The 23532-nt window shown below is 43.9% G+C and overlaps 1 protein-coding gene across 2 annotated transcripts in view; it reads left to right on the top strand.

Moving 5' to 3' along the window:
* Positions 1 to 22333, top strand: part of Tpst1 (tyrosylprotein sulfotransferase 1) — a 65023-nt gene extending 42690 nt beyond the window's left edge. For both annotated transcript variants that reach the window (XM_038345274.2, XM_038345273.2), the window contains 4 exons: positions 1183 to 1381; positions 16437 to 16487; positions 21132 to 21175; positions 21817 to 22333. In XM_038345274.2, the coding sequence (XP_038201202.1) occupies positions 1183 to 1381; positions 16437 to 16487; positions 21132 to 21149 (268 nt within the window). In that variant the 3' untranslated portion in view covers positions 21150 to 21175; positions 21817 to 22333. The remainder of the gene's footprint in view (positions 1 to 1182; positions 1382 to 16436; positions 16488 to 21131; positions 21176 to 21816) is intronic.
* The last annotated feature ends 1199 nt before the right edge of the window (positions 22334 to 23532 follow it).

The following is a 23532-nucleotide window of genomic DNA, read 5'->3' on the forward strand; positions in this document are numbered from 1 at the left end:
TTAGTAGGTTCTGGGGATAGAGCGCAAGTCACCAGGTTTGGTGACAAGTGCCTTTTACTGACTTAGCTATCTTCCCGGTCCTGTGCATATTGAAACCATCTTTCACAAAGATAAAACCTGAAATTTTTCTAATATTACTCTTTAAAAATATGGCTACTGGTGGCATTTCATGGCTTTGGTTTCTTGACTTCTGTTCTTCCTCTTTGCATGTTCACTCCAACACGGATGCTTCGATATGGAGGACTCGAGATCTGGTAGTAGTTGCTGCACACTGATTCAGCTGCGGCTTGACAGACAGCCTGACTGTGGACAGCTTTATTATTGGGGGCTGAGCAGAGGCTGGACTCTCATGACCGATTGGGTGCTGGCTGGTTCATGTTGGCTAGGTTTTTTTGTTTTGGTTTGTTTTGGTTTGGTTTTTTGTTTGTTTGTCTGTTTTCGAGACAAGGTTTCTCTGTGGCTTTGGTGCCTGTCCTGGAACTAGCTGTTGTAGACCAGGCTGGCCTTGAACTCACAGAGATCCTCCTGCCACTGCCTCCCAAGTGCTGGGATTAAAGGCGTGCGCCACCACCTCCCGGCTGGGCTGTGGGTTTTGAATCACACCAGTGTGTCAAATACTGTGTTTTAAGGTTCCAGGGAGACGGAGAGTGCCAGAGTGGTAACTGAAATCCCTAGTACATGTCAAGACCACATGTTGCCTGCTTTCTAAGACTGGAGGAGACACTTGTCTGCTGCCCATTCTTTTACATTTTTATTATGTTTATTATCTGTGTGTGTGTTAAAGAGAGTGTGTATGTGAGTGAGTGGACATGGGCACATCGTTTGGCTCAGCGGGGAGAGAGAGAATAAATAGTGATACACTTTATGAGTCAGAAGACAAGTTTTGAGAGTTAGTTGTCTTCTGTTAAGTGCTTTTAAACCCACTGAGCCATCTCACCAGCTCTGACAAAGAATTTAAAGCTATCAAATAGAATTTACAATTGTTTAACTCTTTTCTCTTTGTGAGATGAGTGTCCCATGGAGTCAGGCTGACCTCTGACTTGCTTTTACACACTGGAATCCTCTGGGCCTCCTGACCCTCCTGCTCTGCTCTTGCAGAGCTGAGGTTATAGGCGGATGCCACCATGGTTTGTTTTGTTTAGATTTTTGGTAAGGAATTGTTCATGTTTTTTTTTTTTTCAGAGTGGAAAGATCAACAGACCAAGTCATCAAGCCTGTCAACATGGGGGCTCTATCAAAGTGGGTTGGGAAGATACCCCCAGATGTTCTACAAGACATGGCAGTAATTGCACCCATGCTTTCTAAACTTGGATATGATCCACATGCCAATCCTCCTAACTACGGAAAACCTGACCCCAAGATCCTTGAAAACACCAGAAGGGTAAGTGAGATTCTCAAAGTAACTAAGGAAACTAGACATGGAATTTGGCTTTGAGTAGATTTTTCTTGCTTCATTTCTTACTTTTTATGACCAGAAAATTATTCCAAATTACCATTGTTCTAACTTGCTGAATGCTTTATCATCAGAGGTCTGCAGTGTCAGCAAAACCCTTTTTTCAAAGAGCTATGGGGACAGTTCAGTCATGTGCTCTGCTCAGCTTGAAGGATGTTGTCCTGTGACTCCCATTTGCATGGTGACATTTGTTCCCATAGCTGATTACCCCAAATTTGCACAAACAACAGAATTATTGCTGGCTTTACTTCTGGTTCCTTTTTCTTTCCTTACATGTAAGGAACACTTTATTTCTAAGGCTTTGTTTAGATGAGGTGTGATTTCTTGACCCCTGAGGGCAGATGTCATACTATCCCTGTGTTGAAAGTTTCGGGAGGGCTGGGGAGATGGCTCAGTCCTTAAAGCTTGTTGCTCAGATGTCAGTCCCCAGAACCCACAGAAAAGCTGGCATGATGTCCACCTCCATACACATGTGGACATCCACTCTCCCCAATATATATAAGCACTACACATAATAAAACTAGATACAGTTTATCATGGAGAGATGTTCAGAGCACTGGCTGTTCTTGGAGAGGACCTGGGTTCAGTTCCCAGCACCCACATGACAGCTCACAACTGCCTATAACTTTATTTCCAGGGGATCAGATGCCCTTTTTTGGCCTCTAAGGGCACTGTATACATGTAGTGCACTACATACATGCAGGCTAAACATTTAAACACGTACAATAAAAATAAACAATAAACAGGGTTGCAGCTTTACTGAATGTTGTTTCAGACAGCTAAAAACTTAAAGAACTAACTAACATGAATAAATACATTAGTAGTAAAGTCTGGTTTCAAATCAGAATTTTGCATATCTGCTAAAAGTTTTTGTTGGGTAAGATAAACATAACATTTAAACTTTTTTTGACATCTGTGTTGGGGACAGGATTAGACAGAGTCTCCTGTGGCTCAGGCTGGCCTTTAACTCACTAGATAGAAGAGGAGCTGGGTACTGAACTCGGGTTCTATATTTTAGGGTTTTTATCAACGTTAGATTAATAAAGGTGAAATTAAACCAGTCAAAGTGTCTGAGATTTTTTTTTTAGTTGCTTGACATATGTTGCTGAACACACATGTATATTCTAGAAATTATTGAAAACCAATATAATGAGCCGGGTGGTGGTGGCGCATGCCTTTAATCCCAGCACTCGGGAGGCAGAGGCAGGCGGATCTCTGTGAGTTTGAGCCTGGTCTACAAGAGCTAGTTCCAGGACAGGCTCTATAAAAGCTACAGAGAAACCCTGTCTCGAAAAACCAAAAAAAAAAAAAAAAAGAAAGAAAGAAAGAAAGAAAGAAAGAAAGAAAGAAAGAAAACCAATATAATGGAAGCAATTTGTTTTAGATTTTTGCTAATTTTTTTTTCTCTCATGGTTTATTTTTTTATATTTAAAAATTTCCATCTCCTCCCCTCCTCCTCCCCCCTCCCTCCCCTCCTCCTCCCCCTTCCCTCCTCTCCTTCTCCCCCTTCCCTCCCCTCCCCTCCACCCATACCTCCCCTCCCTCCTTCTCAAGGCCAAGGAGCCATCAGGGTTCCCTACTCTATGCTAAGACCAAGGTCCTCCCAACTCCCCCCAGGTCCAGGAAGGTGATCGACCAAGCTGAGAAGGCTCCCACAGAGCCCGTCCATGCAGAAGAGTCAGAGCCCAGCGCCATTGTCCTTTGCTTCTCAGTCAGCCCCCGCTGTTGGCCACATTCAGAGAGACGGGTTTGGTCGCATGATCCATCAGTCCCATTCCAACTGGAGTTGGTGATCTCCCATTAGTTCTGTCCCACCGTCTCCATGAGTGAACGCACCCCTCTCGTTCCTGACTTTCTCCCTCATGTTCTCTCTCCTTCTGCTCCTCATCAGGACCTTGGGAGCTCAGTCCAGTGCTCCAATGTGGGGCTTAGTCATTTTCCCCATCTATCGCCAGATGGAGGTTCCCTCACGGTCCTGACTTTCTTTCTCATGTTCTCTCTCCTTCTGCTCCTCATCAGGACCTTGGGAGCTCAGTCCGGTGCTCCAATGTGGGGCTCTGTCATTTTCTTCATCTATCGCCAGGTGGAGGTTTTATGGTAATATGCAAGAAATTCATCAGTATGGCTATAGGAACTGGCCTTTTCAGGCTCCCTCTCCTCAGCTGCCCAAGGAATTAACTGGGGGCGTCTCCCTGGAAACCTGGGAACCCCTCTAGGGTCAAGTTCTTGACAACCCTCAGGTGGCTCCTTAAATTAAGATATATGCTTCCCTGCTCCCATATCCACCCTTCCTGTATCCCAAGCATCCCATTCCTCCGAGCTCCCCCCATTCTCCCCTTCACACTTTTCTCTCCCCATCTTCCCTTGGCCCAGTCTTGCCCAACCCTCAAGTTCCCAATTTTGCCTGGTGATCGTGTCTACTTCCAATATCCAGGTGGATTACTATATCTTTTTTTGGGAGTTCACCTTCTTATTATCTTCTCAAGGATCCCAAATTTATAGGCTCGATGTCCTTTAATTATGGCTAGAAACCGATTATGAGTGAGTACATCCCATGTTCATCTTTTTGGGTCTGGGTTACCTCACTCAGAATAGTGTTTTCTATTTCCATCCATTTGCCTGCAAAATTCAAGATGTCATTGTTTTTTTACCACTGAGTAGTATTCTAGCATGTATATATTCCACAGTTTCTTCATCCATTCTTCCACTGAAGGGCATCTAGGTTGTCTCCATGATCTAGCTATTACAAATAATGCTGCTATGAACATAGATGAGCATATGCTTTTGTAGTATGATTGGGCATCTCTTGGGTAGATTCCCAATAGTGGAATTGCTGGGTCCTGGGGTAGGTTGATCCCGAATTTCCTGAGAAATCGCCACACTGCTTTCCAAAGTGGTTGCACAAGTGTGCATTCCCACCAGCAATGGATGAGTGTACCCCTTACCCCACAACCTCTCCAGCAAAGGTTATTATTGGTGTTTTGGATTTTAGCCAATCTGACAGGTGTAAGATGATATCTCAAAGTTGTTTTGATTTGCATTTCCCTGATAGCTAGGGAGGTTGAGCATGACCTTAAGTGTCTTTTGGCCATTTGAACTTCTTCTGTTGAGAATTCTCTGTTCAGTTCAGCGCCCCATTTTTTAATTGGGTTAATTGGCATTTTACCGTCTAGTCTCTTGAGTTCCTTATATATTTTAGAGATCAGACCTTTGTCAGTTGCAGGGTTGGTGAAGATCTTTTCCCAGTCAGTAGGCTGCCTTTGTGTCTTAGTGACAATGTCCTTTGCTTTACAGAAGCTGCTCAACTTCAGGAGGTCCCATTTATTCAATGTTGCCCTTAATGTCTGTGCAGCTGGGGTTATGCTTAGGAAACGGTTCCCTGTGCCCATTTGTTGTAGAGTACTTCCCACTTTCTCCTCTATCAAGCTCAATGTGTTCAGATTAATATTGAGGTCTTTAATCCATTTGGACTTGAGTTTTGTGCATGGTGATAGATATGGATCTACTTTCATTCTTCTATAGGTTGACATCCAGTTATGCCAGCACCATTTGTTGAAGATGCCCTCTTTCTTCCATTGTGTACTTTTGGCTCCTTTATCAAAAATCAGGTGTTCGTAGGTTTGTGGTTTAAGATCCGGGTCTTCTATACGATTCCATTGGTCAACTTCTCTGTTTTTATGCCAATACCAAGCTGTTTTCAATACTGTAGCTCTGTAATAGAGTTTGAAGTCAGGGATGGTAATGCCTCCAGAAGTACCTTTATTGTATAAGATTTTTTTGGCTATCCTGGGTTTCTTGTTTTTCCATATAAAGTTGATTATTGTCCTCTCAATCTCTGTGAAGAATTTTAATGGGACCTTGATTGGGATTGCATTGAATCTATAGATTGCTTTTGGTAGAATTGCCATTTTTACTATGTTGATCCTCCCAATCCACGAGCAGGGGAGATCCTTCCATTTTCTGGTATCCTCTTCAATTTCTTTCTTCAAAGACTTAAAGTTCTTGTCAAATAAATCCTTCACTTCCTTGGTTAGAGATACTCCCAGATATCTTATGCTATTTGTGGCTATTGTGAAAGGTGATACTTCTCTGATTTCCCTCTCTGCTTCCTTATCCTTTGTGTATAGGAGGGCGACTGATTTTTTGGAGTTGATCTTGTAACCTGCCACGTTACTGAAGGAGTTTATCAGCTGTAGGAGTTCTTTGGTGGAGTTTTTGGGGTCGCTTATGTATACTATCATATCATCTGCAAATAATGAAAGTTTAACTTCTTCCTTTCCAAATTGAATTCCCTTGATTCCCTTATGTTGTCTTATTGCTATTGCTAGAACTTCAAGCACTATATTGAAGAGATAAGGAGAGAGTGGACAGCCTTGTCATGTTCCTGAATTTAGTGGGATAGCCTTGAGTTTCTCTCCGTTTAATTTGATGTTAGCTGTCGGCTTTCTGTAAATAGCTTTTATTATATTTAGGAATGACCCTTGTATCCCTAATCTCTCCAAGACCTTTATCATAAAAGGGTGCTGAATTTTGTCAAATGCTTTTTCAGCATCTAATGAGATGACCATATGGTTTTTTTCCTTCAGTTTATTTATATGATGGATTACATTGATAGATTTTCGTATGTTGAACCAGCCCTGCATCTCTGGGATGAAGCCTACTTGATCGTAATGGATAATTTTTCTAATGTGTTCTTGGATTCGGTTTGCCAGTATTTTATTGAGAATTTTTGCGTCAATGTTCATGAGTGAGATTGGCCTGTAATTCTCTTTCTTGGTTGAGTCTTTGTGTGGTTTAGGTATCAGGGTAACTGTAGCTTCATAGAAGGAATTTGGCAGTGACTCTTGTGTTTCTATATTATGAAATACCTTAAGGAGTATAGGTATTAGGTCTTCTTGGAAGTTCTGGTAGAATTCCGCATTGAAACCATCTGGTCCTGGGCTCTTTTTGGTAGGGAGGTTTCTGATAACAGTTTCTAATTCTTCGCGACTAACAGGACGATTTAGAGCATTTACCTGGTCCTGGTTTAACTTTGGTATATGGTATTTATCTAAAAAAACTGTCCATTTCTTTTACATTTTCCAATTTTGTGGCATACAGGCTTTTGTAGTAAGATCTAATGATTCTCTGAATTTCCTCTGTGTCTGTGGTTATGTCCCCCTTTTCATTTCTGATCTTATTAATTTGTGTGTTCTCCCTCTGCCGTTTGATTAGTTTTGCTAAGGGTTTGTCAATCTTGTTGATTTTCTCCAAGAACCAGCTTCTTGTTTCATTGATTCTTTGGATTGTTTTCTGTGTTTCTATTTTGTTGATTTCTGCCCTCAGTTTGATTATTTCCAGTCTTCTACTTCTCCTAGGTGAGTCTGCTTCTTTTTTTTCCAGAGCTTTCAGGTGTGCTGTTAAGTCACCAATGAGTGCTTTCTCCGTTTTCTTTAAATGGGCACTTAGTGTTATGAACTTTCCTCTTAGCACTGCTTTCATTGTGTCCCATAGGTTTGAGTATGTTGTGTCTTTGTTTTCATTAAATTCAAGAAAGACTTTAATTTCTTTCTTTATTTCTTCCTTGACCCAGGTGTGGATCAGTAGTTGACTGTTCAGTTTCCATGAGTTTGAGGGCTTTCTGGGGGTAGCATTGTTGTTGAATTCTAATTTTAATCCATGGTGATCCGATAAGACACAGGTGGTTACTAATATTTTTTTGTAACTGTGGAAGTTTGCTTTGTTACCAAGTATATGGTCAATTTTCGAAAAGGTTCCATGAGCCGCAGAGAAGAAGGTATATTCTTTCCTATTTGGGTGGAATGTTCAATAGATGTCTGTTAAGTCCATTTGGTTCATTACCTCCATTAAGTCTTTCAATTCTCTGTTAGGTTTCTGTCTGATTGACCTGTCCATTGGTGAGAGAGGAGTGTTGAAGTCTCCAACTATTAGTGTGTGTGGTTTGATGGCTGCCTTGAGTTCTAGAAGTGTTTCTTTTACATAAGTGGGAGCTTTTATATTAGGGGCATAGATATTCAGGATTGAGACTTCATTCTGATGGATTTTTCCTGTTATGAGTATAAAGTGTCCCTTTCCATCTCTTCTGATTGATTTTAGTTTGAAGTCAACTTTGTTGGAAATTAGTATGGCCACACCCGCTTGTTTCTTAGGGCCATTTGCTTGATAAACCTTTTCCCAACCCTTTACTCTGAGTAGGTGTCTGTCTTTGTGGTTGAGGTGTGTTTCTTGTAAACAGCAAAATGTTGGATCCTGTTTTCGTATCCAGTCTCTTAGCCTGTGCCTTTTTATAGGTGAATTGAGTCCATTGATATTAAGTGATATTAATGACCAGTGGTTGTTAACTTCGGTTATTTTTTTTTTGTAGTAGAGTTTGTGTGTTTCCCTTCTTCTAGTTGTGCTGGTGAAGGGTCGCTAGATGCCTGAGTTATTGTGGGCGTTGTTGGACTCCTTGGTTTGTGATTTTCCTTCTATTACTTTCTGCAAGGCTGGATTTGTGGCTGCGTATTGTTTAAATCTGTTTTTGTCCTGGAATATCTTGTTTTCTCCATCAATGGTGAATGCAAGCTTTGCTGGGTATAGTAGTCTAGGCTTGCATCCATGTTCCCTTAGTGTCTGTAGCACATCTATCCAAGCTCTTCTGGCTTTCATGGTTTCCATTGAGAAATCAGGTGTAATTCTGATAGGTTTCCCTTTATATGTTACTTGACCTTTTTCCTTTGCAGCTCTTAATATCTGTTCTTTATTCTGTATGTTTTGTGTTTTGATTATTATATGGCGTGGGGATGCTTTCTTTTGATCCAGTCTATTTGGTGTTCTGTAGGCTTCTTGTACCTTCATAGGAACATCCTTCTTTAGGTTGGGGAAGTTTTCTTCTATAATTTTGTTGAATATGTTTTCTGGACCTTTGAGTTGTAATTCTTCTCCTTCTTCTACCCCAATTATTCTTAGGTTTGGTCTTTTCATGGTGTCCCAGATTTCCTGAATGTTTTGTGTTAAGAATTTGTTAGATTTGTTTAGTTATTTAATCTGTGAATTTATTTCCTCTATAGTATCTTCAGAGTCCGAGATTCTTTCTTCCATCTCTTGTATTCGGTTGGAAATACTTGTCTCTGAAGTTTCTGTTCGTTTACTCAGAGTTTCCATTTCCAGTCGTCCCTCAGATTGTGTTTTCTTCAATACCTCCATTTCATTTATCAGGTCTTGTACTGTTTCCCTTACGTGTTTGATTGCTTTTTCTTGTTTTTCTTGTTTTTCTTGGGTATCTTTGAGAGATTTATTTATTTCGTCTACCTTTTTGTTTGTCATCTCCATTTCTTTATGGCAGTTTTTTACCTCCTGTTTAAGGTCCTCTATTATTTTCATAAAGTACTGTTTAAGGTCGGTTTCTTCTGTATCTTCTGGGGTAGGGTGTTCAATTCTTGTTGTTTCGGGATGTCTGGATTGTGGTGATGTCATGTTGCCTTTCATGGTGTTGGAGGAGCTCCTGCATTGGCGCCTGCCTATCTCTTCGTTCAAAAGGAGCCCGGAGGCGCTTGGTGTCCAGTTCAGATGGAATGTCAGTGCACAGGATCAGGGATTCCAGGCAGCCCAGGGTTGCCGCCCAGACAAAAGGGCCAAGGTGGGGGCAGGGCGGGATGGAATATCACACAGCGAACCTGGCAGCACAATCTGAAGGAGCCCGCACCCCTCCGCAGGAATCCTCAGACCTGCCTGGAGGCCAGAGTCTGACCCCTTTGGGTGGATGGCCTTAGAACAGGAGCAGGACACCTGAGAACACTAGGGAAAGCTTGGGAGAGACAGGGCCGGGAGAAACAGAGACAAGCCTGCAGAGGGAGCTGGGGGATGGGGGTCTGTGCTCTCTTCCAGGGCAGGTTGCCCCAGGGTCCGCTTTCACTCACCAGTTCAGATGGGATGTCAGTGCACAGGATCAGGGATTCCAGGCAGCCCCGATTTTTGCTAATTTTAATAGGTTTTACTGATTAATGTAATTGAACATTTTCAGTTTAATAGCTGTCTATATGTCTATATGTGGGTTTTTGTCTGTTTTGTTTTTTCTATTTCTTTTTTATTTCTTTTTTGTTTGTTTATTTATTACGTAGACAGTGTTCTGTCTGCATGTATCCGTGCAGGCCTGAAGTGGACACCAGACCTCATTACAGATGGTTGTGAGCCACCATGTGGTTGCTGGGAATTGAACTCAGGACCTTTGGAAGAGGAGGCAGTGCTCTTAACCTCTGAGCCATCTCTCCATCACCATGTTTTTGTTTTTTCAAGACAGGGTTTCTCTGTCTTGGAACTTGCTCTGTAGACCAGGCTGGCCTTGAGCTCAGAGATCCGCCTGCCTCTGCCTTCTGAGTGTTGGGATTAAAGATGTGTGCACCATCTGACTGTTGTGTTTTATGAGCTGCCTCTCATAAAGTTTCTGAAAGTTTTATTGTTTCATATATTGAAGTTTTGAACTGCAGTTTGCTAAACAGCAAGCCAGCATTGGTCTAGCCTCTCACTTCGCAGTCCCTGACAGTCTTTTTGTAATGGGCTGGTAACCGGTAGCTTTCTCCTGTGCACAAGACTGGAAGGGATTTCCATAAATTAAGACAGGTGTGTCAGTAATATTTCAAGGTTCCCAGAACAGTGTTCCATACAGTTTCACATGTGCAAGTTGTCTTGGCTAGATTATTTTTGGCTTTCTTGAGTGGTAGTTGGGAAGAATGCTGTGGTTTGAACCCATGTGATTCGAGAATGTGTTTTATGCCCACTGTGGCTTTTGAAGGGTTTCATAATGCATCCTGGGGGGTCGAGAATTGAGAAAGAAAAGATGAATTCCATTTCTGATCCCTTTGTAATAATGTATGCAATACTAACATGCTTAGATTTTTGTTTCTCATTTTTCTTTTACTGTGTGTATGGCATGCACGTGGAAGTCAGAGGACAACTCTGGAGAGGGTTCTCTCCGTCCACTTTTATGCAGGTCCCAAGAGTCACACTCAGCTTGCCAGACTGCCAGCCATTGGAACCTAGTGAGCCATCTTGCTAACCCCATCCTTGTCTTTTAATTTGAATTTCATTGTCTGTCTTACCAGTTAGCTGCATTGCAAACCGAATCCTGTGTATCTTCAAAACTTTTTTCTGTTTTGCTTTGTTTCTTGCCTTTGATGACTCAGATGCTGACAATGTGCAGCAGTTGTGAGCTGTATCACGATCATAGTGATACAAAGACATCTCTAGTGCAGAGTCTGGTGGCTGCCTGCCGCAGTCGTGCCTTTACTTGTGCTGGGGAGAGGGGAGGACGGGGTAGGAGAACAGTCACATTTTGACTGGGAATGTAGAAATCCCCATCTGCAGACCTAAAAATGCTGGTTTTCACAGAGTGTACGAAGCCCAGGAGTCATGATGTCTGAGTCAGCACATCTTAGGGATACATTGCCCAATTCTAAATCAAAATCGTGTGTGTTGAGGTTGCCCTGACTCACACAGTAAACTGGAAACGAGACACTAACGTATCCCATGCCCTCTCCCCACCACTCTCTAATCCCCAGATTGTGGCACACTCTTATAAATAATGCTCCCTGGGTCACATTTCAGCTTCTCCCTCTTCCATACTTTTTTAAAAACCTTTTTAGACCTAGGAATTTGTTTGAGAATATGACCAAATATACTCCCTTCCTCAGAAATATAGGCTTATGCATACATTGAATTTCAGTGAACACAGATTCAAGTATCCTGTTTGATAGTGTTCTTGTCAAGCTCATCCACACTCAAGGCTTTAATTATTGTTATTATAACCCATTTGCTGATGGCTGTCACTCTGGGGGTTTTCTGAGGAGACTTTGGCTGAGCTGATGGTTCATTGTTCCTAACTGCTACTTGGGTGCATGAAAGAACCTCGTATCCAGTGTGTAGAAAAACTTACTGTCTACACTTCTTGCTGGCTAGAGAGTTAGCTGCAACTGTTCCCGCCTGGAAGAAATGCAGACTAGGTAACAGGAGTGCAGCTGTGACAGCCTGCATGCTGCATACGTAGTCTGCCAGACAGAGAGCAGGTAGGAGTTGGTGCACACAGGAAGCCTGATGTTGTTTAAAGCCCTGGTTGCTAAACTTAAGAGTCAGGATGTTGTTTGTAGCATGTTTTACATGCAGATAAAGCATTTTGTTCACATAAATAATTTAAAAAGAAAAGCTATATAACAGCAATAATTGAAGAGGTCATGAATTTGGGAGGAGTAGGGGAGACATGGAAGGAGCTGGAGTGGGGAGAAGATGGGGTAAAGGTGTTGTAAATGTAGTGCTCGTGTAGGAAATCACCCAAAACAAAGATAAGTGTTTCTCCTTTTTTTTCTTTTTCTTTTTTTTTTTTTTTTTTTTTTTTTTTTTTGGTTTTTCGAGACAGGGTTTCTCTGTGTAACAGTTTTGGCCATCCTGGAACTCCCTTTGTAAACCAGATTGGCCTCGAACTCACTGTGATCCTCCTACCTCTGCTTCCCAAGTGCTGGGATTAAAGGCGTGCGCCACCACGGAAAGCAAAGAGCAGCTCCAAGTATGGATGGTGTAGCCAAGAGGAAGTCCTAGTTGGTGGGAAAGCAGGGGTCAGGGTGCAGAGGGCACAGTACAAGACGAGAGGGAACTTGCATTGAGTGAGTAGAGCAGGGATAAGGGCCTGAACCGTGCATCAGAAGCCACAGTTGACCCGTGGTGGGTGGAGAAAACCTACTACTGAACGTTGTTCTCTGACCCCCATACATACGGCATGGCACACCTGCACACACACACATGTGAACACAGCAACACACACAATTCATGAGATTATTTAAGAAAGAGAAACTGCAGCAGGTGAGACAAATAGTTGCCAGAGCCTGGAAGGTGCTGCTGCATGTTGAGGTGTAGCCAGCCAAAGCTACTTCTGCTTGTGTCTGTCTTCGTGCATAGCATGTTAGTTTGTCCAGCTCCTCACCTTAGGACCACCTAGCATTGTAGATCCCGTGGGAAAATTTTTGAGTGGGGGTCGGAGAGATGCCTCAGTAGTCAAGAGTGGCTGCTCCTCCTGCAGAGACCCTGCACACACACACACCCCAGCTCCGGTCCCGGAGACCTGTACCCTCCTTTGTCCTCTTAGGCTAGACTTCTTAGAACAAAATTTACTTTTAAATATTTGGGGATTTTGCTTTTGGTTTTTGATCCTGGTTTTAATTGTTCTGTGCTCAGAGAACATACATAGTATGGTTTCAATTCTTTAAATATGCTTAGAATTGCTCTGTGGCCAGTGTGTGGCCTCACGTTAATGCGAAAAAACTGTTCTGCAGTTGTGATATTCTGTAAATGCCATCATATTGTTTGGTCTGATAATTCTTAGTTGATTTATAAATTCGAGAAGCGTGCTGTGGTTGTGGCCTTTCTTCTTTCATTGTTCCCCGTGCTTCATGCATTTGGATCTGTGTCGCTAAGAGAATAACTAGAGAGAGCTTGAGGAATTAGCTCTTGCCGTGAGGTAGCCCAGAACTGATGTCTTTCCTAGGAGCTGGCCTTGTCTGATAAGAGCAGAGCCGCAGTGCGGTCTGTTTTCCTCGTCCTTCAGTTTTTAATCTGTGTCTTAATATTGAAAAGGACTTAAGTGGTGTGGTGGTAATGTAGTCTGACAGCTCCTTCGTGTTAGTGAGGTGTTGATTTCCTTATATGTATGGTAACTACTCATCTGGTTGGGCTGAATGAAGTCTGCCATCAACTGTTTGTTTCTAATTTTTGAACTGTATCTCTGTTCCTTTGTTTTCCTGGCTTCTTTGGATTAACCAAGTATTTTTTAGTATTTTGTTTTATCTGCTGTGGCAATTATCTCCTCATTTTAGCTGTGTTTGTGTTTGTCTTTTATGTTTGCTGTAGAACAAGGGCTGCAACTTTTCTGTAAGCAGACAGTTATTATATATTTTATGCATTGTGGACCACATGTTTTTCTTGATACAGATTTCTTCCCAGCATCTTTTCTCTTCAGCCAGATGCCTGCCTTGTTAGGGTTTACTAGCTGCTAATTCTCTTAGCTAAATGTTTTGCTTTGGGACTTTTAAAATTACATTTATTTATGTAATTTCAGTTTGGAGGAGGTCTGATACTCTCTTCTAGGCTTCATAGGTACTACATGAATGTCGTACACAGACATACATGCAAGCAAAGCACCCATAAACATACATTGAAAACAAACAAACTATACAGACCAGGTTTGCATTGAACTCACATATTCTCTTCTCTTTCTACCTCCTAAATTCTGGAATTAAAGACACTTGTCACCATCCTGGGCCTGAAAATCCAAGTCTTTCATATATTGGTACTGCTTACTGTGATAAGAAAGTTTCTATTTTATATGGACCATGTAGTCCCTATTAATCACTTTCTGACTCATCTGCATCCAACAGTTAGGGCACTGTAACCTTTCTTTTTGTATTAAAGATATGTTTAGAGTGGATTTTTGTGCTTCTGAGCTGATTAATGCATTTTCTTCACAATGGTGGGAAGCATTAACATCGTTCCCACTGCTCCCAGACAGGACAAGACTGTTGAACTTTCTAAGAACCCAGTCTGTGATGTGCACAGCTGCCAGAACACTTAGATGAGAACATGTAAACACGCATGTCACCAGCTGTTAGACAGCATTTCTGTTTTGGCGATAAGGAGTCTCTCTGAGTCACACAAGCCCAGAGGGACTGGAAATGTAAACTTCAAAACTAGCTCCTTCCTGTGTTGTCATTCCTGGCTAGAGTTGTGTTTTCTCTATGTGTGAAACTACTAAGTCATGATTCCCCAAGGGAAAGTAATAGAAACAATGAATTGTATTAATGATGAATAGCAGGCAAAGCATGTCCTGTTGGTGAGGGTCTATCAGGAACTGAGATTTAAAAGTAATCCAGTTCTGCACAAAATTATGCTTAAACTAATTCTGGCCGGAGACCTGTCTCTTCACTCGTCCCCGGACCCAAAGGAAGCACCAAATTCAAGTCCCTGTCCTTTCCTTCCTGTGTGTTTTCCCTATCCAAATGACTGGCTTCTTTGTGTCTGATTCCTTCAGCTAGTTGTGGGTTCAACCCCCTGATTCAAGGTAAACTTTACTTAACAGTCTCGGATATCATAGTGTGATCAAATATCCCGAAACAGAATCTAGTATCAAATTCCTGCTGTGTTTGTTTGTTATTCGCCATTTAGAGCATTTCTTTGTATGCTCAGAAGCTATCTGGTGACTAGTCAGTATCCATAGGTTCTTGTCACAGTAATTCTGAACTTGGCAGCTGTCAGACTGTGTGTGTGTGTGTGTGTGTGTGTGTGTGTGTATGTGTGTGTGAATTTTTGAGACAGGGTTTCTCTGTGTTGTCCTGGCAGAGGCAGACAGATCTCTGTGAGTTCGAGGCCAGCCTAGTCTACGCTGTCATGATTATGTGTTGAGATTCATCTATATCGTTAGTGGTATAACAATTTATATTATTTTCACTGTAGAGTATACAATATATGCATTGATTATGTTTAATAATTTATTATTATTATTATTTAGTGACCCTCAGGATTAAAACTGGGATATCATACACACTAGGATATTACAATACCAATGAGCCACACCCATTTTTAGACAGGGTGTCACTGTGTATCCCTGGCCAGCATATTTCTTGCTATATAGACTAAGCTGACCTCAAACTGAGGGAGCCACCTGCCTCTGCTTCCCAGATGCTGGGATTAATAGCATATGCCATCACATTCTGCCTATTTGGAATTTTTTTGAGACTGGGTGTCAAGTAGCCTGTGCTGGCCTTGAACTCACTGTGTAGCTGAGGCTGGCCTTAAACTTGAGATGCTCCTGCCTCCACCTCCCAACTGCTTGGATTGTCGATGCGCATCCCTGTGCCTGGTTTACTTACCCATTCTGAGTGTGTTGTTCCTCAGGACTGCTTTTTGTCGTACTGTATCTGGGAGTTAGGGTTTGCTATAGTGGATGCCCTTATGTCAAACTTTATTGTCCTAATTATAACTGCTTAATTAGTTTAGCACAAATTTGTGTGTGTGGGGGGGTGTTCGTGTATGCATACACACTGGATTAGTTACTTTTCAGTTGCTGTAACAAAACACCAGTACATAAGAGAAAGCAATTAATTGGGCTTAAGGTTTCAGAGGGCTAGAGTCCATCATGAAAGTCGGCATGATAGCAGCAGCAGGCGTGTTGGCACCGGAGTGCAGCTGAGAGAGCTCATTTCCCAGTCCATAAATAAGAAGCAGAGACAGCACTCTGGAAATGGTGTGAATTTTTTGAAATCTTAAAACCTGTCCTGGTGACGCGTCCTCCAACAAGGCCCCTTCCAAAACAGTTTCACCAACTGGGATGGGGGCGGAAAACCAAATATTCAAACTTAAGTGCATGGAACTGGGATGTAGCTGAGTTTGTAGAGTGCTCACCTCGTACACCTGGTGATTCCGTCCCAGGACTGTATAAACCAGGTACAGTGATGAAGGCCTGTAACCCCAGCACTGCCACAGTGGAGACAGGCAGGAGGGGGGGGGGGCTCAAGGTGATCCTCGGCTAAATAATGCATTTAAGGCCACTCTGGGATGGCCTTGTCTCAAAAGGAGAGATCTGTGAGCTTTAGGTAGATGTCACTGTAAGGATCAGCTAATATTTCTTAAATAGGCTTTTGGGGCAAAGTGAGGAAACTGCCATTGGCTCAAATCCAGGATTGTAGCTGGAGAACTGACGGACAACCAGGAAGAGCACACTCCTAACCAAGCTCTGGCACTTGATTGTGGTTCCTCCCCGACATGGCCTGCCCCTTCCCAGTCAGCCAGCCCAGGAGCACTGGGGCAGCTGCTGCCACGGAGTCTGAGTGAATTAGGTCTCACTGAGTTCTGTTTCCCTCACTGGCCCTGAACTGGCACTCTCATGAGTGAAGCGACAGCCCAGTGGCTGCGATGTGCACCGGGAGGCTCCTGTTTGCTTAACTCACTCCTGCTCTGTTCTTTCCAGGTCTATAAAGGAGAATTTCAGCTACCTGACTTTCTGAAAGAAAAACCCCAGGTACCGTACGTACACCACTTCCCCTTCCTCCTCTTTTCTGTAAGAGCTGGCTCTTCCACAAAGTAAGCTTTGGAAAAGACAATGAAGTTTAAAAAATGAAAACAAGAAAATAAAATCCAGGTATGCTGCTTTGTACCCGTAATGCCAGCCATCAGCTGAGAAGAGAGGATCAGCACAAATCCAAGGCAGCCTGGGCTACATAGTGCAGTTCCAGGCCAGCTCCCTTCTCAACGTGCCAACAAACAGATAAGTAAGGGAAGTAGAAAAAGACAGAGACCTGTGCTGGCGGTAGCGAGCAGCTGTGATTTGAGAGAGTTTAGGGTCTTCCGCAGCTAGGGAAATGCACACTCAGCCACATAAGATTTCACATGGGAATGGGGAGAATTTCTGAGCATCTATTTTGCATTAAGATGCAAAGTAATAATATAATAAATAATAATAATATATGCGGCCACCTTTGTTATTTTTATTATATTCATGTTTGGGGTGTTTTAGCTGTTCTCACATTGGAAACTAAAAGACTTATAATACATAATGCACACAGCAATTGGCTGTCAGCAAATGTGAGAGTTCAAAGCCTGTAATCCTTATGTTTTTAAAAATAAATGAATTATTTATTCATTAAAGGCGTGGTGGTGCACGCCTTTAATCCCAGCACTCAGAAGGCAGAGGCAGGCAGATCTCTGTGAGTTCAAGGCCAGCCTGGTCTACACAGTAAGTTCCAGATCATTCAGGCTACATAGTAGGACCCTGTCTCAAAAACAACAAAAAGAAATGAATCTATAATTACAACTGTAATGTTTCAACTCACATTCCATTTTTGTGTCCAGAGTTAGAGGAAAACTGAGAATATGATGGTGGTTGTGCCTGGAGTGTCACAGCGTGTCCTGTAGTCCCCGGTCACTTGTCTTAACAGCTGGGAGAAGAGACATCACTGTCTATCATTAGCCTTGATGTTCTGCACGGGCTGAGGCATCCTATCTCTAGGGTGCTGCTGTCCATACTGAACTCAGTTTCTGAAAGTGTTTCAGTTAGGATTGCCGGGGAAACACTGCCTTACGTGTCGCATGCAGCAAGCCTGGAGTAAATAGGCCTCCTCTGGAGCTCAATGACGCTGTCTCTCACCGGGAGTAAGGGCTGTGCCCGACCTGACCACTCTCAGTTCCCAGCCATCGTAATGATGTGTGGTACCAGAGGGTCTCAGAGTGCATTCAAGGCATATTCTTAGCAGTGTCTGGTTAACTCTTTCCTATTCCTTTCATGTATTCAACAGTTGTTGCTAGGGGTCTGCTAGGAGTGAGAAATTAGGATATGTCTGCAGGAGTTGGGAGAAACGGAGTCTTCTCAAGGAACTCAAGGACCTGATGCATGCATAGAGGGAGAGCAGGGCCAGGCCCAAAGTACGCATGACATCCCAGAGCCCTGGGTGGATTCCCGAAGAGACCATTACTCACAGTCTTGGAAATTGCCAGAAAGCAATCTAAGAGTCAGGATAAACTTGAAGAAACCAAGAAAGGGGATTTGAGAGCGAAACTGGCGACTTCCCTGTGCTTCAGCACACACCCAGTCAGCTCCAGAGGGAGAGCGGGTGGGTAGAAGCATGCAAGACAAAGTCCCCGAACTTAGAGGGGAAGCCGTCTCAGTCATAGAGACATGGCCATGAGTTTAAAGATTAATAGAGTGCAGGACAGTGGCACATACCTTTAATCTCGGCACTCAGGAGCCAGAGACTGGTGGATCTCTGAGTTTGAGTCCAGCCTGGTCTACAGAGTGCGTTCCAGGACAGCCAGGGATACTCGAGAAACTCTGTCTCCAGTGGGGAGGGGGAAATGATAAATTACACTCCAGAGTTGAGAATATTTGCTTATTAAAACTTACCGTAGCTGGATATAGTGGCACACGTCTGTTCCCCAGCACTGGGAAGATGGAAGCAGGAGGATAATATGTTCAAGGCCAGCCTGGGCTATAGAGCCAAACCCTGTGCTAAACAAGCAGAAACAACAAATAACACTAGAGTTGGTGCGGTGGCTCAGTGGGTATTGCCCCCACTGGTACTGCCCCCCAGCCTGTCAGCCCGAGTTTGATCCCCATAACCCACATAAAGGTGGAAGGATGAACTGACTCCTGACGTCCACATACATGCTGTGGTACGCACTTCCCCACAGAGCATTCACGCAAACACCCGTCTACACAAAGCTAAATAAGCAAACGAGGAATTTTTAAAAATGAATGCCAGAGTTGGGTATGGTGATACACCCCTGAACCCAGCATTTGGGGGACAGAGGCAGGTGGGTTTCTATGAGTTCAAGGCTGGCCTGGTCTATATACAGAGTTCTGGGCCAGCCAGTGGTACATAGTAAAACCTGTCTCAATATAGTAATCTAATATTAAACTTATAATTCTTATTCTTAAGTGTATGTTTGTTTTTCTTGTATGCATATCTGTGTACCTCATGCATGCCCAGTGCCCACAGAGGTCAGAAGAGGGTGTCAAAGCCCCTGGAACTGGAGTTAACAGTTTTTTGTGAGCCAGCCTGTGTGTGTTATGAGTCAAACCTGAGTTCTCTGGAAGAGCAACAAATGCCCTTAACCACTGAGACGTCTCTCCAACCCAATAATAAAATTGGTTTTTGTCTTTTGAGACAAGGTCTTTTTATTATGTAATGCTCGCTGTCCTGAACTCACTGTGTAGACCAGACTGACTTGGAACTCACAGAGATATGACTGCCTCTGCCTCCCAAGTGCTGGGATTAAAGCCATGCTCCACAATGCCCAACTCCAAAAATAAAATATCTAAGAACTATAAATAAATGGTAGAAAACAAGCCTTCAGGAGGATAGTATTTTTGAAAAACAACAGTAATTTGTAGAATATAGAGAAGTCTTGTAAGACAATAAGAAAAGCTTTTAAATGCCTTAAGAAGCACTCACTGAGGTGACTTTATTTCATCTTTCCTACAGACACATTTAGAACATGGAAGATTGTGGTTTCAGGGGTAGGTGCCTTATGTGTTTAAGATTACTGGCTGCTCTTGCAGAGGAGCTTTGTTCCCTTGCCAGCACTCATGCCGGGGGATCTGACACTCTCTTCTGGCCCCTTGGGGTATCACACTCACATGTATGTACTCTTACACAGGCAGAAAGACACACACACACACATACACATATGTTAAAAAATAGAAATCTTGAAAAAGTGTGCTATAGCAATGGATCAGCAGTTAAAGAACAGCTGCCCTCCCAGAGGACCCAGGTTCCGTTCCCAGCCTCCATGTGGCTGTAACTTTAGGTCCAGGGGATCTGATGCCTTCTTCTGGTTTCTTCGGGAACCAGGCATACACATGATGCGTAGACATACATGTAGGCAAAATACCCATACACATTAAATAAATAAGTAAAAATTGAAAAGAAAGATTATGGTTTAATTAAGAAATGGGTCCAAGTGTGGGCACATGCTTGTAGTATCAGTACTTGTGAATGAGGCAGAAGCATCAAATTCCAGATCATCTTCAGCTACACAGAGTGTTCAAGGCCCTGTGGGTCACACGAAACCCTGTCACAAAAAAGAAACAGAAACCTGATAAGCTCGGCCGCACATGCTGGTAATCCCAGAGTGAGGAGGCAGAGGCAGGGGGACCACTGCAAGTTCAGCCAGCCTGCTTCACATAGTGGAGTTCAAGGTCAGTCAGAAGTGAGGAGGGGTACAGGGGCTAGGTCTTGGAGGGCCCTGGAGACACTGCGTGTCCTGTCCCTGTAGACACTGCGTGTCCTGTCCCTGTAGAGTCAGAGCCCACACTCTCTCTGCTCGTTCATGTGCGAATAACCAAAAGCTCCAGCATTTGATTTGAGGCCAGGCTGACTGGAAGTTCTGAAAGTGAGCCCACCCTGTCATCTCGTGTCCCAGCACAGACTCATATGGGACTTGTGAGGAACAAAAGCATCCTTGTTACTCTGGAGATGCCAAGGATTTAGTCTGTCCCTGGAGTGTGGAAAAGGCCAGTCTAGTTTCTTTCCTTAGAACAGTTACAGGCGGAGTTTATCTAAAACTCTGAGCAGACTCTGTTAATGGGTCTGGGGTCGCTCAGAGGGACATTCACCATGACCATGAATATATTTTAGTAAGGAGAGGCTTTTTATTTAGGTAATGGCCCCCAATGTGAGAGCTCTCCCAAGGTGCAGTCCCCAGTCATATCAGCCCAAGATGTATAAAGGCAAACCTGTAAAGTTATATGTATTCTGTCTGTGTGAGGGCAGGGTCTTAATGTAACATATATGTCTTGCAGTTGTCCTAGTGATCTTTTTGAGCAGAGTAAGCAAGCTTAATTACAAAAGCAGAAACAGCAGTCAGTTTAATGACCTACTATTTTGCTAGAACAGCAGATTTAACAAGACCAGTCAATTTTAAGAATAGTCTTCAGTGTCTTGGGAAGGGGGAGTGGGCCGCTGGAGCACAGCCTTCACAGGCCACGGCCTGCGTGCTAGAGGCTTTTTTTTTCTCCCGTCTCTCAAGCATGGTAAGTTTAAACCTTAAATGTAATGTTAGCCGTCAGTCCTCTGAGGCATGGCTGCTGTGTTGGTGAGAGCAGTCGTACCTCTTCCGCTAACCAGCTGACTGCGGGACTTTAACATATCTATGGTTCCTTCCACAGACCAAGCAATTGGAGTAGCTGAGCCTGGAACTTCCCACAGTGAGGTGAGGCCCGCCGGGTGCTGTTGGGTGGGAGTCTCCACTTGAGCCGACAGAGACAGCTGTGTGTCCGGATAGCGAGCACAGCTCTGGCTTTAGGCAGCCTGGGTTGGCATTGGCTCTGGTACCTCCTGGCACCAAGCAGCTTAACTCCATGTCTGTTCCCTTATCTGTGAAAATGAAGGCGTGGAGTAAGTGTGGAGACGGTGTTTGGAAGGGGTCTTTAACGTTAGGAGGGACCGAGAGGCTGAGAGCCCAGTCACCTAGGGCTGACAGGGAGAGTGATCCCAGAGAGCCCATTCATTTCCTAAGGTCATGGCACATAATGAAAAGTCGGCACGGTGGCTTTGGATGTTGGACATTAGTGGTAGCTGCGGATGCAGGTGGCTGTTGCCACCATTAGAAAGCGTCTGTAGCAGCCCTGTGTCCTCTTGCTTTGTACTTTGAAGTTCTTTGCAGGCACCAGAAACAGCACAGATGGCCAAGTGTGGCCTCCATGTCCCTCAGAGGCGTGGTTGTCCGTCCTCCTGCCCCTGAACTGCAGGAGCCCACCCAGCCACTGGTGCAAACAGGGAAGCAGGCGGGGATGGTACTGGAAGGGCAGCTTTGATCTGTGCCCGTGACCACATGCTGTGTGTTTGCCCTAGGGATGACTGCTGCCTTTTCTACAGAAGGGAAATCTCTGGAACTGCTGTCTCCTGCGGGAAAAGTGCTTTGACCCAACCCATCGCTCCTGCTTACCTGCCAGCCTCCTGTCCCTAGGGAGGTGCCACAGCCGGCCTCCCTGAGTGATGGCTCTGGAGCCCAGTGACTCACACAGCCCTCGAGATGAGGAGCCCAGCAGGGACACGGTCCTGTCACAGCTCTTCTTGTCCTTCTCGTTCTTACCAGATTCCAGTCTTTAATTTCAAGAGAAGGAGAGTTTAAGGAAGGCATTTTGTTAACAAAATTGGCAGTCTCGTTCAGAATCAGTTGTCTGTACACGTTCCAGTGTTTTGTAGAACACTTGTGCCTGTTTAAATATATTGATGTGGATAATAGTAAATACCTTAATTATTTAAATAATTCATTGTATTGTTTCAGAGACGTTGGGAAATTACTGTATACATTTACAACCTAATGACTTTTGTATTTTATTTTTCAAAATAAAAACTTAAATGTGAAGCATTCGAGTGGTTTTGTTTGCAGTACTGTCATTCGGAGCACAAACCTTCTCAGGTGGTGCTACACCGGCTTCCTGCGGGCTGTGCTGTAGGTTCCCTCCCTCGCTTCCCTCCCCTGTGTGTGTGCATATGTGTAAGTATTTGGGGTGTGTGTGGATGTGCGTGTGTTTAAGATCAAAGAACTTACCGTTTCCAGGAAGCCGTTATTGTGGAACACAGAATAACAGCGGTAATAATAATCACACTTATTGATTATTATTATTGATTATATTCATGGTGCAGGCACGGAATGAGATGTTTTACGTATTATTCCATCTTCACTCTATCCCTGGTTTAGTCACGTACATTTACGTCACCAACCACAGCACTTTCAGCCAGAAACTTAAAGGTCATCTCTGCTTTGGTCCTCTTCTCTTTCTATCCATGCATGTACAAGGGGACAAGACCTTTGATCCTACCTTCATGTATTTATTGAAATTATCCGCTTGCCTACAGCTCCTCCGTCCCAGCCCTAATCAAAGAATTCACCCTGTCATCCTGACACCATTACAGTAGAGGATCGGAACCGTATCTCCAGACCCTCTCTGGCCCCATCCTCTCCACGTACAGCTTCACCGCCCCCTTGGGAATAGAGCACACACGCTGCTGTGATCCAGCCCTAGCCGGCTCTCTGCTCAATCCCACCATAGGCCTCTCTCCCTGGAATGTCGTCTTTCCCTCTGCTCCTGGCCTGGTAGCTACCTCCTTATCCTGAGGTCCCCGCAAGTCCTGTGTCCTCAGGAAGATTCTCCTAGCTCTTGTACTAAAACTAGTCACCTGCGGTGGTTACTTTTGCATTGCTGTGACCAAGATACTCGACAGAAACAGCTTCACGGGAGGAAAGGGTTCTTTTGGCTTATGGTCCATCCTGGAGAGAAGCTTGGAGAGTGGATGCTGAGATGTTGAGTCTGGTTGGCCAGGAAGCACGGTGGCAGGAGCCAGGCATGGGCATAGCCTTTAAAAGTGCACCCTGGAAGAAGGTAACGGCCAGACCACAGGACTACAGCAAGCTCCTCCTCACATTCCAGGCTCCTTACTGAGACACTGTCAGGGAGTCCCTGGCTAACAGGCTTCCATGTGACCAGATTTCTGACTAGGGGAAGTTAGCTAACACTAACGGGGTCTTGGTGACCACCCTACTTTCTACTTTCTGCCTCCTGC

The sequence above is a fragment of the Arvicola amphibius genome, chromosome 10 (assembly GCF_903992535.2).
Source record: "Arvicola amphibius chromosome 10, mArvAmp1.2, whole genome shotgun sequence".
Classification (NCBI taxonomy): domain Eukaryota; kingdom Metazoa; phylum Chordata; class Mammalia; order Rodentia; family Cricetidae; genus Arvicola; species Arvicola amphibius.